This window comes from Carassius carassius, chromosome 23 (assembly GCF_963082965.1).
Source record: "Carassius carassius chromosome 23, fCarCar2.1, whole genome shotgun sequence".
NCBI classification, from domain to species: Eukaryota; Metazoa; Chordata; class Actinopteri; order Cypriniformes; family Cyprinidae; genus Carassius; species Carassius carassius.
The window spans coordinates 31,216,877-31,232,601 of record NC_081777.1 but is presented as its reverse complement, the minus strand read 5'-3'; the positions used below and the strand labels follow the sequence as shown (position 1 = coordinate 31,232,601).

The window sequence follows — 15,725 nt, the reverse complement described above, 5'->3', positions numbered from 1 at the left end:
GTCTTACTAGACAGTCGAAGAGGAGAGAGGGATCTGATAACAGAGCGATAGACCGCTGGTATCTGAAACATCACATTAACACACAAGAGGATCAAACCGGAAACAGAACTATTCACAAAAGAGGGCTTCTAGGACTCATTATAGACACTTAATTCAGTTTAGACTGAGCATCAAACGTGACATCTTAAGAGCTCTGGTCTTCTGAATCTATACTTAAATACTGGAAATCATCAAAAAGAAAAAAAAAACTAATACATTTCGACACAGTCAGTCAATTTCTGGTGTATGAGCATTTTGAAATCGCATCAAATTTCGCCTCCACATCATGTGGGACACACAAAACAAGCGTAATTTGTCTTTAAAGTGCACATGAACACAATTTAAAGGGTTTTCAGGATCTTTCCAGAAGATCTTGGCGTTAAACAGTGATGGGGCTCTTAGATAAACTGACATCAAAAGGCAAGAACAACTCAAAAAAAGTTATCAAAATACATATTGAGGAGAGAGAGGACTTAAGGACAAAATCAAGAGTTGAATTCATCAATACATTTGATCATGAACCAGGGTGTTTCTGCTAGACATTATCCACAAAAACAGATATTTTGGGGGCCGAGATAACCTTATGAACTAAAAAAACACAAGTACTTGTACTACAAACCATGTGAAAGTATTAAACGAAGTGAAAGCAGCAGGCGTTTGTTTAGTTTGGGTGGCAGCCTCTAAACTGGGTCTTCGATATTAGAGAACAGATCCAAAAAACATGGCATAATAAAGCTATCGACTGAGGAGCGCTCACAGTATCAGCGGGGAACCGAATATTATCAAATACCTTCCTCTGTTTATTACGAAAGGAACTAATGGTTGACGAAAAAATACCAAATAATAATAATAGTCATCATCTTTCCATGGATGGTATCTTGTACACAGATTATTCCTCTGAATGTATCGAATGCAGGTCAAACGGTTCCAAAAAACAGCAAATGTTTTGATCTCTTTTTCTAAAAAAGGAAGGAAGGAGAAAATAAACTGTGTCCAGCTGGTGTTAGACAGAGAGAGGCAGTTCCTGTAAATCAGGAGTCGAAACCAAAGCGTTAATCTAGACGTGATGATCTGAGATTCTTGGCTGCTGGGATGATCTGGTCTTCAGGTTAAACTACGCCGCCACTTTATTCTCCTTCTGAAACAAACGTCAAACACACAGACACAAAAGAAAAGAGGAATATTAAAAAGGCACTTGAATTTAGAGACATTTCAATCAATTTACTCGTTCAGTATTCCAATATCAGACGAATAAGACCAAACGCCAAATGTGACCCTGGAGCACAAAAGTGTACATTTTTCGAAATTGAGATTTATACATCATCTGAAAGCTGTGTAAATAATCTTTGTTATGACCGGACAATATTTGTCTGAAATGCAACTGTTTGAAAATGTAGAATCTGAGGGTGCAAAAAAATCTAAATACTGAGAAAATCATCTTTAAAGTCATCTAAATGAATTCTTAGCAATGCATATTACTAATCAAACATTAAGTTTGGATATATTGACGGTAGGAAATTTACTAAATATATTTTAAAAAGTTTTAGTAACAATAAAGTGCTCCGTGTGCACGCATCGACCAGAAGTGCGTTTCCCAGAAGCACCGTTAGCTAACTGTAGTCGTAAACAGTGTTGGCTGTAATTAGTTACTGTCATTTAATTAATCTTTCCTTGATAAAAGTTAAGTGAGGGATTACTCTTATTTTTTCTGTTTTATTTAATTATGTGATTGAATTTAACACTGTATAGACTGCACAACATTTATATATAGAATAAAATAGTGGATTTAACATCAAAACTTTGTCTAACCTTAAAATGCATGCTTTTATGTACCCTTAAATACTTTAATTATTGAATTAATAATAAAATAGGTAACACTTCAGTGTCCGATTCTCACTTTTAAATTGTTGGAAATTAGCATGAATATTACTGGGATACCGGCTTTTTATTATTACTTAAAAACACATATTAATGTCTTATTCTGCAAGACTTAATTCTAAATCCTTAATCCTACCCAATACTCAACTACTTTACTAAATATTAATAAGCAGTAATTAGGAGTATACGGAGGCAAAAGACATAGTTAATAGTGAGCTCCATGAGTTTTTCCTAATATAGCAACTCTCATCTGACTAAAGTAATCAATCACTCAATCTTGTTTTTACTTAAATGTATGCATTTAGCAGACGCTTTTATCCAAAGTGACTTACATTGCATTCAGTCTAACTATTTTCTCTTAACGTGTTTCCTGGGACTCGAACCCCCAACCTTGTGCTTGCTATCGCAAAGCTCTACCACTTGAGCTACAGGAACACTTATTTATACTTGTCATAAAACCACTACTGTGGATTTTCGTTACTGGAGCAAATGGGAATGCAAAAATGACTAAAGAACCCGGCTATCAACACTGTTTCTGAGGAATGTGAAAAGGGTCCATTGGTCCAATTCTGTGGTTAGAGGAAGTACTAACCCTGTGCTCAAAGTCAGAGAACTCTCGCCCTCCTCTGCTGCCTCTAAAGCCGCCCCTGAATCCCCCGCCGCGGGAGGGCATGAACGAACCCCTGCTAGCCGCTCGCCCGCGGCCGCCACGGAAGCCCATGCCGCCGCCTCTGCCCCGGAAACCCCCGCGTCCTTGATTGTGACGCAGAGGAATACCGAACGTCTCCGAGTTCATCCTCCTCTCCTCCGCCCAGGTCTGCCTCCGCTCCCTGAGAGGGAAATCAACCAAAAACACGTCAGGAAGCAAATCAACAGCGTGTCTGTAAAAGATTCAATCACAAAAATCAACCTCTGACAGGACACCTGCCTAATTTAACAATCCCAGAGTCAGCTATATTTGAAGTCTGATTTAAAAATGCATTAATAAGAAGCTATTGACAAATTTGCAATAAAGATTTCACTGTATGAATGTGTGACTTAAAGGGATGTAACGATTAACGCGAGCTGGTTGAAAATCAATTCAAATATGTGATGATTCAAACCCGTTGAGATGCTAAAACTGTGATTCAGGAGTTTATATGAATGCATGTCTGAGGGATCTTACGGTCTTTAGAAAAGTTTTCAATTTTTTCTTTTCATCTTGCTTCTGTATAAAGCACATTAAAGTTCATAAGTGCAGGCCGCTTTGTTTACAGCAGTAACCAAGGAAACGCTTTAAGCTCCACCTGCAGGAGGAAATTGAATCTGCATCGTTCAGCTCATCTGCTGTTTCTGTTTCATACAGATATTTATGTATAGTTTAACAAAACTGAAGTCAAATCATTCTGCTTTTGCTTCAAATTTCAAAATTATGCAATCTAATTTAGACTAAAAACTGTTCATGTTGCATGCATGCTGCATCTTTGTTTGGATCATGATTCAAATGCAGTGGTTGCCTCTCATTTTAAATGGAAAGAGCACAGACAAAGCCTTGTTTTGTTGAAGAGCTTTCTTTTATTTGTGTTATTTATTTGATTTGGTGTTTGTTTTAAAATTTCAATTTAGTTTTGTTATTTACATTTTGTTTTTTAGCGGATACTTTTATCCAAAGTCACTTACAAATGAGGACAAAAGCAGCAATCAAAACCAACAAAAGAGCAATAATATGCAAGTGCTACATTAGTATATTTTTTAAAATGTGTTATATTTGAGTTTCACAAAGAAACATGCAGCACTTGGTCCAAGCAATAATAAAAGTCTTAAATCTAATTTTGTTAAAAAAAAATTGTGAATCGAATCGAATTGTGAGTTGAGTAAATTTGTAGTAGGCTAAAATGCAACCTAAAAAACACAAAGTGCAATTTTTGTTGCTTTGGTTATATCATTTGATCAGGATCCTTAAAAAGTTTAAGAAATAAACCATGCTTATTTCAGTTAGTCGACGTATTTCCTACTAAATCAACTGATAATAAATCAGACTAACTGAAATAAGCCTGGTTTATTTCTTAAACTTGGTTTATGAACCAGGCCTCATGTTTTCAATACTTTGTGACAAATTAATTTAAACATTGTTTGTAATAACCGGTTACTTTTAAAATTAAGAAATCCCACTTACACTTACTCGTATTTCTATTTTAAGAAATAAAAATTACTTAAATATGATTCAGACTAGAATTCACAAGTGTAGCTTCATAAACATTAGTAGCATGGAGAAACATTTACATAGAAAAAAGAAAAGAGCACACCTTCCAAAAGCACCTCCTGATTTCTCCTTTCTAGAAAAGACAGAAAAGTGTATGCCAATTAGATGATTCATTCACAGTTACTTCAAAACTTTACCACAACAAATTACTACACTTAAGGAAGAATGACTCAATCACTCAAAAGCATTTATCACCCTTTTTGAACTTAAACATTGTAGCAATGTAATGTGCCAATTGTAGCATTACTGTACAACCTACTACTGTTCAAAAAGCCTATTGCTGAATATTGCATACTGCTTCATAACTTGTGTAACACCTGTGAACATGCTGTTAATGGACATTATTGCTGGGATGAAGATATTGATCTCCCGATTTTGATCGATCATTTTAATGAACCGATACCAATTCTCAAATCCCAAGATCAATTTTTAAGTCTATGCTGTTTTCAGCTGATGTGTACATAAAGCTGTCCATTGTTACTTCTGATAAGAAACAAAGTTATAGCTTTCAAATTCTGTCAATTCGGTTTCAAAATTTCAACAACAAATGTTGTTTCGGTACTCTTTAATGTGTTGATAGACATCAATAATATGACCATTCAATATCCGTAGCTCAGTCAACAGGACAAAAAATATCTCTAGAGAGAAGTATCTTGCTAAATATATGCATTATATGTTGTTTACCAAATTTTCTGGGAAATAAGCTTTCACAGCTGTATTTTAGTTTGTCTCACATTTCCGAATGGAGATTGAATTGCAGACGAATCAAATGGTGAAATCTGCACCAGTACCCAGCCCTAATGAACACCCTAGAAACATTAGTGCAGATTAACGAGGTCTCACCTGGAGTCGTCACACGAGATGTTGTCGAAGAAGGACTTGGATTTGTCATAGTAACAGTTGGGTCCCAGAGGATCCTCCTGATCAGCGTTGCCTTCACTGTTCTGGGTCTCCACGCCTGAATCCGTCTTCTCCTCCCCGTTCAGAGTCTTCTCCGATGTCTCACTCTTCTCATCTGCAGCACAGAGCGACGTTATAAAACTGATATTAAAGATTCAACTTAATGATAGGTATTTCTGTCGGTTTGTGTTGATGTACTACAGTTTTCCCACATTGCACCTTTAATCTTGAGTTTGTTTTGGAACTCGCGGTCGATCTCCTCTTTATTGAACTGGGCGTTGGCACTCTCAAAGTCAAAGTCATTCTCAAATTTCATTGGTCCATCTCTACGCCCGTTAAACCTGCCCCGCCCACGCTGACCGCCGCCTCCTCCACCACTGCCCCGCCCCTTTCTCACTGGAAGAGCACCGCCTAGACAGAGAAACAACCTTTATCATGAATGTATCGCTTAAGGTCCTGATCGTGATATTGTAAATGTGACCCTGGAGCAGAAAAGCAGTCTTAAGTCTCGGGTGTATTTATAGCAACAGCCAAAAATACACCGTATGGGTCAAATTATCAATTTTTCTTTTATGCCAAAAATCATTAGGATATTAAGTAACAATCATGTTCCATGAAGATATTTAGTAAATTTCCAACTGTTAATATATCAAAACTTAGTTTTTGATTAGTAATATGCATTGCTAAGAATTCATTTGAACAACTTTAAAAAGCGATTTTCTCAATATTGAGATTTTTTTGCACCCTCAGATTCCATATTTTTTCGATTACAAAGAAAAAATCGAGCCTTATGACTGGTTTTGTGCAGCAGGGTCACATGTCAACATTTGTAAAGGGCTCACCACCAGAATGCCGTTTGTTCGGGTCTTTGTTATCAGGCCTGTTTGAGTCTGATTCTGGCCGAGGAACCTTCTGAACATCAGACACTGTAGCTGAACAACAGATATCACAATTAATGGCTGCAGGTGGAAAAACTCACTTCTTCAGCTATGTGATTCTCACCTTTCTGTTCCTGGTTTTCAGCAGATTTCTGGGTGTTGAGAGCGGGTAGGGTCACTCCAGGGCTCCTCTGACTCACAGTACTGGTTGCAGCCGTGGGGGGGGCGACCGGGGCCGTCTGGACCCCATGCTCCAGGGTCGGGGTCTTCCTCGAGGGCTCCAGAGATGGACTGGAACGACCTGAAAGAGAGGACGCAATTTAGACTCACAAAAACACCATGACAATGCGGGCAAGGGTTAATTAATGGTAAAATGCCTGATTGGCTTTGTATCATGTAACACGATGAACATCAGTTTGAGTTCATCCATTAGTTTTTAATTTACTGAAAATTTACTCCCATGCGGATGACTTGGTTTCACATTTTATCACTTGCTCGCCAATGGATTCTCTGCAAGATGTATGAAACAAATCCATCAAGGCTGAAATACAACAGTCCATAATGCACTGAAAAAAACATCAAAATCCACCCACATATTCGTTTTGGACTGTTTTGGCTTGTAAAGGGTGCTTGATCTGCGCAGATTTCTCTCCTGATTCAGACGAGAAAGTAGTAAAGATAGAGGCATTTTAGCTGGAAACAAAGGTGGATTATTGTGATGTTTTTATCAGCTGTTTGGACTCTCATTCTGACGGCACCCATTCACTGCAGAGCATCCACTGATGAGACACTGATGCAATGCTACATTTCTCCAAATCTGATGAAGACACAAACTCATCCTAATCTTGAATGATCTGAGTGTGAGGACATTTTCAGAAAATGTTCATTTTTGGCTGAACTACTCCTTTAAAACAACATGAAATAACCACCATTTGTAATGCATTTAACTTCTGTAACGTGCATCACAGAAACGAGACTTTCGTCCATTCAGAGCTGATAGCTTTTGATTACTATAGTCAATAATACTATCGTGCATTGCTTGCATCAACACAAAATATATTTCAAGGATAGGTAAAGTTCAAGTAAAGTAATGAAAACAAAGACCAGCATTTATTATTTTGATTTCATGTTGGCTTCAAACTAAGACAGACTTCGAAGTTACTAACAGACCAGAGAAGAATGACACATGCTGTGATGGTGCATAATGACGGCCAAAAGACGAACACACTAAAGCCATTCTTCACACGTTAGCGTCGGCTCTCAGTTACCTTCGGGTTTGGCTGCACTCAGCGAGCGAGAGTTCAGGGACAGAGACGTGAAGCTTCCATAACAGCCAAACATGCTTTAAGATCCACCACTTTCTTAAGCAATGCTTAATCAATTTGCCATATTTATTTAAACATATTAGAAAAAAGGTTTTGTGCATCATCTTCAGGTAAATATTACTGTATTTGCAGAAAATTTATATTTAAGATCATTCGAACACATAGGAGTTGCAAAATGACTGGCAAAGGATTGAAAAGAGCAATATCTCATATAATAATGTAACGTTTTTAAGGCAGGACTCGAGAAGGGTCAACTTTATTTTCTCTGGTTCTTGGCATATATTATGTGCACAATTCATTAAATGATATGCAATTGATATGCAAATATGCACATGTGAATATTCTGTCTGTCTATTCAACAGTTTTTATCTAAAAATGGCCAGCGATCCTCTTAACTTGCACTCTTTTCTATGCCACATCAGCAGCCAATAAGGCTCATAGATATCCCAATATTTCCCTGGATGATAACATACATTAATAGTTTTTTATATTATGTTTAAATATGCAAATAAGTTATTATTTAACTGCATATATTTCCAGAGATAGAGAAGACTGGATAGAGCCAGGTTGAAAAATGTTTGATTTTGCTGATGTACTAAATGTTTTTACAAAGGGAAGTTTGGATTACATCCCTATATAAATAAAAAAAATTAAATAATAATAATTAAAAAAAAAAAAAAAAAGTCCACCATATTTTTTGGGACTAAAAACCAGTTAATGATTTGTGAACAAACCCCTGTGTGAAAACCTTCTGAATACAGAAAGGAGCAAAACTCTAAAGTGCTGCTGATGAGGAGAAAAGAATAGCCTGAAATCTGCAGAAGCAAATAGATTTTGATTTTTTGAAGTTTATTACCACATCAGCACTATTTCATAATTACACATTAGGAAACAATACAGTGGTACACAATACAAAATACCAAAGCAAAGTTTCGTAAATAAAAGTCTATAAAAGATTCTTTCAATTTACTCTTGAAAAAACAGTAAACATTTTTCTAAGTTCATCATATAAAACCAGTTTTGTCCTGATGATAACAGTTGTCTCATGACATTAAATACCAGGCAGACCAAGACGGCAATATTGTGATTTTGGTGCAGATTCCAATAGATAAAACGCTATAAAATAAACATGTGAATGTGTATTTCTAATGATTCTCTCCATGCCACGGAAGCAAAATAGCTTGATATTGACTTGTGCATGCTTTTGCATGTAGGGGTCAGAGTCTGGTTTGATATTTGGCAAACAACTCACCAGTTGTGACCGCTGCTCCGAACGGCTGGGGTACCATCGGACTGGAGCTGAACTGGCTGTACGGGGCCCGACTGAACGGGGCATATGACTGGAAGGAAGGAGCCGTGGGGCCGGCGCTGGATGCCAAAGAGGACTGCACACAAACACAAGAACAAAACAGGTCAATAATCCCTCTGCCTTCTGTTCTGCAGATACACCTGTACGTGTGATGCTCACCTGCACGATGGCGGGATCCTGAGGAAGGTTGCAGGTGGGTTTGGGCGGCTCGCACACCGTCAGGTCTTTGATGTCACTTCCTCTGAATATGATGTACTCAAAGACATCCTCTCGAGGAGGGATCGGTCTGTCCGTGGGACGGTCCTCAGTGCCAAAGGACTTCACTAGAGAGAGAGAAAAAAAAAGAAATCACAAAACAAGCAATGTTAGTTATTCATGTTTACTTTATATTGGTGTACGTGTATTCGATTAGGCCAGATCTACAAGTCAATTAGCTAAGTGTTGTTCTCCCTGTATTAAAACTTGTGTGTAAATGTGTTTGTCCCTGGAGTCTTAAGTCTCTGGGGTGTATTTGTAGCAATAGACAACAAGACATTGTATGGGTCAAAATCATTGATTTTTCATTAATGCTAAAAATCATTAAGATCATGTTCCTTAAAGATATTTGTAAATTTCCTACTGTAAATATATTAAAACTTAATGTTTGATTAGTGATATGTATCGCTAAGGAGTTCATCTGGACAATTTCAAAGTCAATTTATAAATGTTGTTTTATCCTAACAAACCATACATTTAGTCATTCAGCAGACGCTTCTATCCAAAGCGATTTACAATGACAGCAATCGAAATCAACAAAACTGCAATGATACGCAAGTGCTATTAATGAACAATCACTCACATTTTTGAACATAGACTTGAAAGTGCATGATCCAAACCTACATTTTTATAATTAATGACTTAAAAAACATTTTGTAACATGATTTTGATGTACCATTTCCATGTTAATGCAATGTTTGAATTTTAAATGGGTTTCAAAGGATGTATAATCAAGTGATTTATAATTTCTGATGATTTCTAAAGTGCGAGAGAAAAAGGCAACAAAGATGACGTTTTTTTTGTTTTGTTTTTTGACAAAGGTCTGAACTCCTGTTATGATGTAGGTTTTTGGTGTCCACTCTTGCCATAAACTAATCAATTACTTTTCCTACATAATTTCTAACAAAAACGATTGGTAAAATAGCTATTTAGGAGTCTTAGACCTTTCCAACGATATATAGTTTGTCATGATTAGATTAGGATTTAATGGTAATATAGTGAAGTAAACGTAGACGGCCCACCGAGGGGTCAGATGACACTTAAAATTAATTATAACTAGTTTTGTGCTCCAGGGTCACATATTTGCATATATAGTGTGTATATTAAGCCAAGGCAACAAGAGAGTTCTCTTCTGTGTATGTGTGTGTGTTTATTGTTCGTACCTTTAGCCAGAGCTACAGTGCTGTTCTCGGTGTCGATCGTGTATAAGACTCCTTCATATCGGATCTCGGCCTTTGAGATCAGACTGATCTTGCTGCCGATGTAAGGCGTCCCTCCGCTCATCTTTCGACTGCTCTGACCTGCCTTGAGTAAGGTTTTATCGCACAGAATGATGTTTTTCTGTAGTTCGATGAAGATGCTAGTTTGCTCTCAGCAGGTTTAGCACGACAGATGAATTCTGGGAAACGCGCCTCCGTCTCTCTCGCACCCCCACGCTGGTATCGCGAGACTTCGCGGGATTTTAGCACAGACGGTCTCCCGTTACATTGAGACTTGGTTACATTGGGAATTATGTAAGGGATGGGAAGTAAACAAAGGCAGTTGAATGTCAGTTGTTTTACTGAATGTCAGTTGTTTGACTGTAAAACAATTAACTCTTTCTTATTAAAGCCCGTGAAACTTGATCATGAGCGCTGAGGCATTTCGTAGTTGCACAATTAGCTACATATCAGGCAATTCAGATCTATCTATCTATCTATCTATCTATCTATCTATCTATCTATCTATCTATCTATCTATCTATCTATCTATCTATCTATCTATCTATCTATCTATCTATCTATTTATCTTGTAACCATAGGTTGTCAATCACAAGGGGACAACTGTTAGGTTTTGGCCCTCTGACGTCATATCCATTCCCACAATGCCATAGTAACACGACTGCGCACTCGCGCTCGTGGACGCGCACCAGCAGAGACAGCCCATCACACACAGAGAGCGAACATGGCGGGCGCCTCCGACCCTCTGGAAGACATGCTCTTCTCCGAGGTGGACGAGAAAGCCGTGAGTGATCTGGTGGGCTCGCTGGAGTCTCAGTTGGGGGGCCAGAGCGAGCCGCCCGCCGCGCGCAAGAGCAACGCGAGACAGCAGCAGCAGCAGACAGGAGGACCAGCTCCTGCAGACTCTGCATCAGAACCACAACAACAAGCGCAGCAGCAGCAGAATGCGCGGAGAGCAGCGCGCAACCCGGATTCTGACCCGAAAGACGCCAGCATGGATAAGCACTCCAAAGCCATGGAGAAGGAGAGCCCTCTGAAGTCGCACGGCAGCATCATCATCATCACTACAGCAGCAGCAGCAGCAGCATCCGACGCTCCTGCACCGGGCAACAAAGGTGAGAGCCCGAGGGACACCCGCAAGAAGCACCCAGGGAATACGCGCGCGCTGCGCTCCGCAGCATCCCACAGTCTCAACGGCAACGGAGGCGACGCAGCATCAGCATCAGCATCCTCACCCAGCACGACTGTCACCGTGTCCAGTAACCCGCAGGCGATCGCGCTGGACCGCGGGACGCCCACCATCGCGCTGCACCGACTCCCGCGTCACATCATCGCCAGCATCGCGCAGAATGGAAACGGCACGTCGGTGTCCGCGTTGGTCCAGCAGGGCGCGCGGATCAACCACAGCAAAACACCCGTTGACAACAACGCGATGCCAGCGGCGACCTCGGCCTCAGCAGCGCCTGTCAAACCCGCTGTTAGTGTCAGCGCGCCCGCGGTCCTCAGACCTGCGCAGACGCAGACGCAGACGCATGCGCATGCGCAGCAGAGGGCCGTAACGCCGCAGCTGATTGTCAGACCACCGCAACAGCAAACTACTATACAGCTGCCGCCCGGATTCACCATCCCACCAGGTACTTCTGACTTACTAGTGTTTGATGTCCTCTGCAAACTCTGAAAGAACTAACTCAGCTGGAACTCTGTTAACGAAGAAGTGAGCAAAACCTGATTGACAGAAACTAAATCTCTTATATTTGAGCTTCTCGCTCATTATTCTGCACATCAGTCAACCAGCTTCATCCTGTCATGCTTTTAAGAGCACTTTTTGATGCTCTTCCTTCTCTATCTGCTTTACAGTAAATGATCCTTTAAAAAAGTCCAAATGAACCTCATATACAGGCATTATTTCGTATATTTGTTTACAAGACTCCTTTAAAAGCATTTAAACAAACATTTAGCATCAATTTTGTTTTCTAACATCACAAGAAACATAAATTCTGCCAAGTGTGTCTGAATATATAAACGTTTTGGTTCTATTAGGGACAAAAAAAGTGTTTTCATCCTCTAAGCTGAAGAACATGATTTGCCAAATATCAAATTGTTCAATAAATACAAATGTATTTAGTGGCTCCAAAAAGTATTTAGACACTTAAGTGACATACATACATACATTTCAAACTTTTTTTTTTCAGATGTTGTACTTGATAAGTGTGTTTGTGCTCTCTCTCAGTCATAAAATAATCATAACAGATGCATAAGAATAGGAAAATAAGACTAAGTTTTAATCTGCATGTATAATAATTAAAAAAAGAATAAACAAATATGGTTTTCATTATTTTCATTATTTTCCAGGAAATCCTGACACATGCTTGCTTTGACATTTTGTTATGTAATACAATATTTTGTTGCTCAAGTCTATAAAACCAGTCAAATCTGAACTTTATCTGAACTCTGATCACATTGCTTTTAACAGTGAAGGCTGTATGAGTTTAATTGTGTGTGTGTGTGTATTTGTGTGTGTGTGTGTGTAATGATCAAAACAAACTGCTCTGTTTAAAACACCTAAACATCTTAATTTGAATGTCTTTAGTGCAGGTCGTTTACATAAAGCATGCTCTATATAAATACATTTTCCTTGGACATTCCATATATAATACATTTATATAAAAGTAATAAAGATAATCAGAAAATAATTCGAATTCATAATAAATAAATAAAAAATTATAAAAAATGTCGAATTTTTAATAAGAGCATATTTGTGACCCTGCAGCACAAAAGCAGTCTTAAGTCTCTGGGGTATATATTTAGAGCAATAGCCAAAAATACATTCTATGGGTCCAAATTATATTTTTAAATTGTATTATTTTTCTTTTATGCCAGAAATCATTAGGATATTAGGTAAAGATCATGTTCAATGAAGATACTTTGTAAATGTCCTACCATGAATATATCAAAACTTCATTTTTGATTAGCAATCTGCATTGCTAAGAACTTCATCTGAACAACTTTAAAGATGATTTTCTCAGTATTTAGATTTTTTTGCACCCTCAGATTCCAGATTTTCAAATAGTTGCATCTCAGACAAATATTATTCTATCATAACAAACCATACAGCAATGGAAAGATTATTTATTCAGCTTTCAGATTATGTATAAATCTCAATTTTGAAAAATTGATACTTTTTTAGCATCATTCATTCACATGAAGACTTTTTTTGCTTTCAGAAGAATCCAAAGGCTTCAGTTGTTGATTGTAACCTTTGATGCTTCAAGCATGGTTTGGTGATGCTTTGTTCAGTTTTTCAGAGGTCAGAGGTCAGAGGTGAATAACCTGTGTGTGTGTGTGTTTGAGGGATGGTGCTGGTCCGGACGGAGATGGGTCAGCTGGTGATGGTTCCTCAGCAGGCTCTGGCTCAAGCTCAGGCCCAGAACAGCATCTCACCGCGGCCCTCCACACCCACCAGTGTGGCCACGTTCAGGGTCACGACCCCACAGGTACATCCCATAATGCTCTAGACCCACAGCGATCTGACAAACAGATCAGCGATCTCTCTCAAATTAAGAACCAAATTGTTCCCAAAACTCGTGCGGTAGACTCGAATGAAGTCATACCTAATTCATTTAATCAAACCTTTTTTATTTAATACTTTTTGATTGTTTTCACAAAGGTTTTTCACGGATATAACTGAAAAATATCTGCTGAGATTGAACGCAGTCCTCTGCAAATTAAAGATGCGTTTGCTTGCTTCTCCTGAATGAAAAGTAATTCTCCCTAAGATTGAAGTCATTTGAAATCTGCCTCTTTTATATTTACAAATGCACTTTTGATGAAAGGAAAATATCAGGATGATCTCTGATTCTAGAGTTTCTCAAAGACACATCTTGTTAGTTATTTTAGTTTGAGTTTATGTTTTCATTTTCATTAAAGTTTTAATAATTCAGTTGTATGGTTTTGCAACTGCATTCTTTTTTTTACTTTTATTTCTGATTTACTTTTAGATATTTTATTACATCAAGGTAAACTCAAAGGAAACTATGCTGAAATAGGATAAGTTAGTTTTTTTTAAATATATGTTTTGTTTTTGTTTTATTAAACTATAATAACCGTGGTCACCAGAGGTCTCTCACATTTGAGCTAATAATCGTAATCAAATCATATACTTATATCAAAAAGTTTTAATCAGTGAAAATAAAGATACACTACAGAGATTATATTCATATGGTGATCTTTAAACTCACTCCTGAAGTTTTCACACAGCTTTAACATAAATAAATGAACTTAATGTGATGTATATTTGTCAGTCAGACATTAATGAAACAGGTCAGGTTTATGTAATATTTCTAATAAACCGATTGTGTTTTAAATACACAATAACTAGGTTTAGATATTAATCATCAATAAATCTAGATGGTTCGGATATCTAATAACTATTTGCATCTATTTGCTTGATATTTTGATATTAACAATTATATTTTGAAAACGCATTTATTCAAATATCTTAGAATAAGCATGGATCTGTTAATTGTGAAAAAATTTAATTTAACATTAAAAATGCGTTATTTTACATTAGAATACTGTTAAAAAGTGAATTATTTGAATTATTATTATTGTTAAAAATGATATATATATATATATATATATAATTCATTTATTTATTATGCATTCTAATTATTTTATGAATATATTAAATTACCTTGAAGTAAAGAACAATGCATTATGTATGAAATGTGCTATTTTAATACATTTTCCTATAGCATGCTTTATATAAACGAACAGAAGACATTCAGTGTTATAGGGCGTTTGGGTGTTTTAAACAGAGCAGTTTGTTCTTATAAAATGAAACAATGGACCAGAAATCAGATTTCTTTATTGTTACAAATATGCATCACATAAAGTTTATTAAAATGGTGTAATCCAAATGCATGGAAATTATAAATGCAATAAAAAAAATCTTAACCCTATTAACACTGCATAGATGCATACATGCAAACCACAGACTGATGCAAACATGCCTTTGATGAAACTCATTTGTCAATAAAAGAGACATTAATTCAGAAACTTTCCTGTCACTACTTTCTTGTATATATATATATATGTATAATATTTAATATATCATTTTTTTCTGTTGCTACATTTAAATAATCAGTGCACAGAAATAATTGTCATGTTGACCGACTGTAGACTGTTAAACCTGGTAAACTGTTTCTCTCTTCAGTTTTTTCTTCGTGTCAGCAGTGTTGATGAGGGTCACTGCTGACATCTAGCGGTGTACTTGAGTCAGTGCTGACATCAGCTCTTCTCGTGCTAAAATAAGCCTTTTTCTTCAGTGCTTTGTAAATGAACACTCCGTTCTCTCTTAACAGTTTGTATCAAATACATGGCTTCTTCACAGTGGTTTCAAAACATCAATAAGAAGACTATAAAAAAAATCTAGTTCACATATTAATATCCATGCTCAGAATATGCTCACCATTACAAATGCTCCTCTTAGTTTAATGCCATTTTATTTACAGTTACAAAACTAAATTTAAATATAATTTTAATTGTCTTAATAGTTGTTCATAATAAGAGAATATAAATTATTAAACATAATTATAATTTTATATAGAATTTAATATATATGTATTTATGTATGTGGGTATTAATATATTTGAAAATATATTTTTAATAGCTTTTTCT

General features: G+C 37.1%; 2 protein-coding genes across 3 annotated transcripts in view; one reads left to right on the top strand and one right to left on the bottom strand.

Moving 5' to 3' along the window:
- Positions 1-568: 568 nt before the first annotated feature.
- LOC132101762 (protein LSM14 homolog A-like) lies at positions 569-10,261 on the bottom strand. Of its 2 annotated transcripts, none has more exons than XM_059506955.1 (10): positions 9,990-10,261; positions 8,731-8,894; positions 8,515-8,647; positions 6,062-6,238; positions 5,902-5,991; positions 5,279-5,470; positions 5,003-5,174; positions 4,203-4,232; positions 2,510-2,747; positions 569-1,174 (listed from the first exon to the last, which is right to left on the bottom strand). In XM_059506955.1, exons 1-10 carry the CDS (start codon positions 10,108-10,110, stop codon positions 1,154-1,156), a joined length of 1,338 nt encoding a protein of 445 aa, XP_059362938.1. In that variant the 5' UTR covers positions 10,111-10,261; the 3' UTR covers positions 569-1,153. The 2 variants fall into 2 exon arrangements, with proteins under 2 accessions (XP_059362938.1, XP_059362937.1); XM_059506954.1 differs by having other exon boundaries at positions 569-1,177; positions 9,990-10,260.
- A 340-nt stretch (positions 10,262-10,601) lies between these two features.
- The window catches only part of LOC132101833 (transcription initiation factor TFIID subunit 4-like), a 60,440-nt gene continuing 55,316 nt past the window's right edge, over positions 10,602-15,725 (top strand). Inside the window, exons 1-2 of the mRNA XM_059507048.1 lie at positions 10,602-11,680; positions 13,398-13,540. Coding sequence (XP_059363031.1) covers positions 10,771-11,680; positions 13,398-13,540 — 1,053 coding nt within the window. The 5' untranslated portion in view covers positions 10,602-10,770. The remainder of the gene's footprint in view (positions 11,681-13,397; positions 13,541-15,725) is intronic.

What these genes read in the sequence shown, in the direction of transcription:
- LOC132101762 (XM_059506954.1), bottom strand. Translation starts at nt 10,110, where the DNA reads ATGAGCGGAGGGACGCCTTACATCGGCAGCAAGATCAGTCTGATCTCA. An exon ending in ATCTCGTGTGACGACTCCAG is followed by an intron (nt 4,233 to 5,002) that starts GTGAGACCTCGT and finishes TGTCTTTTCTAG; the next exon opens with AAAGGAGAAATCAGGAGGTG. An exon ending in TCTCTGACTTTGAGCACAGG is followed by an intron (nt 1,178 to 2,509) that starts GTTAGTACTTCC and finishes CGTTTGTTTCAG; the next exon opens with AAGGAGAATAAAGTGGCGGC.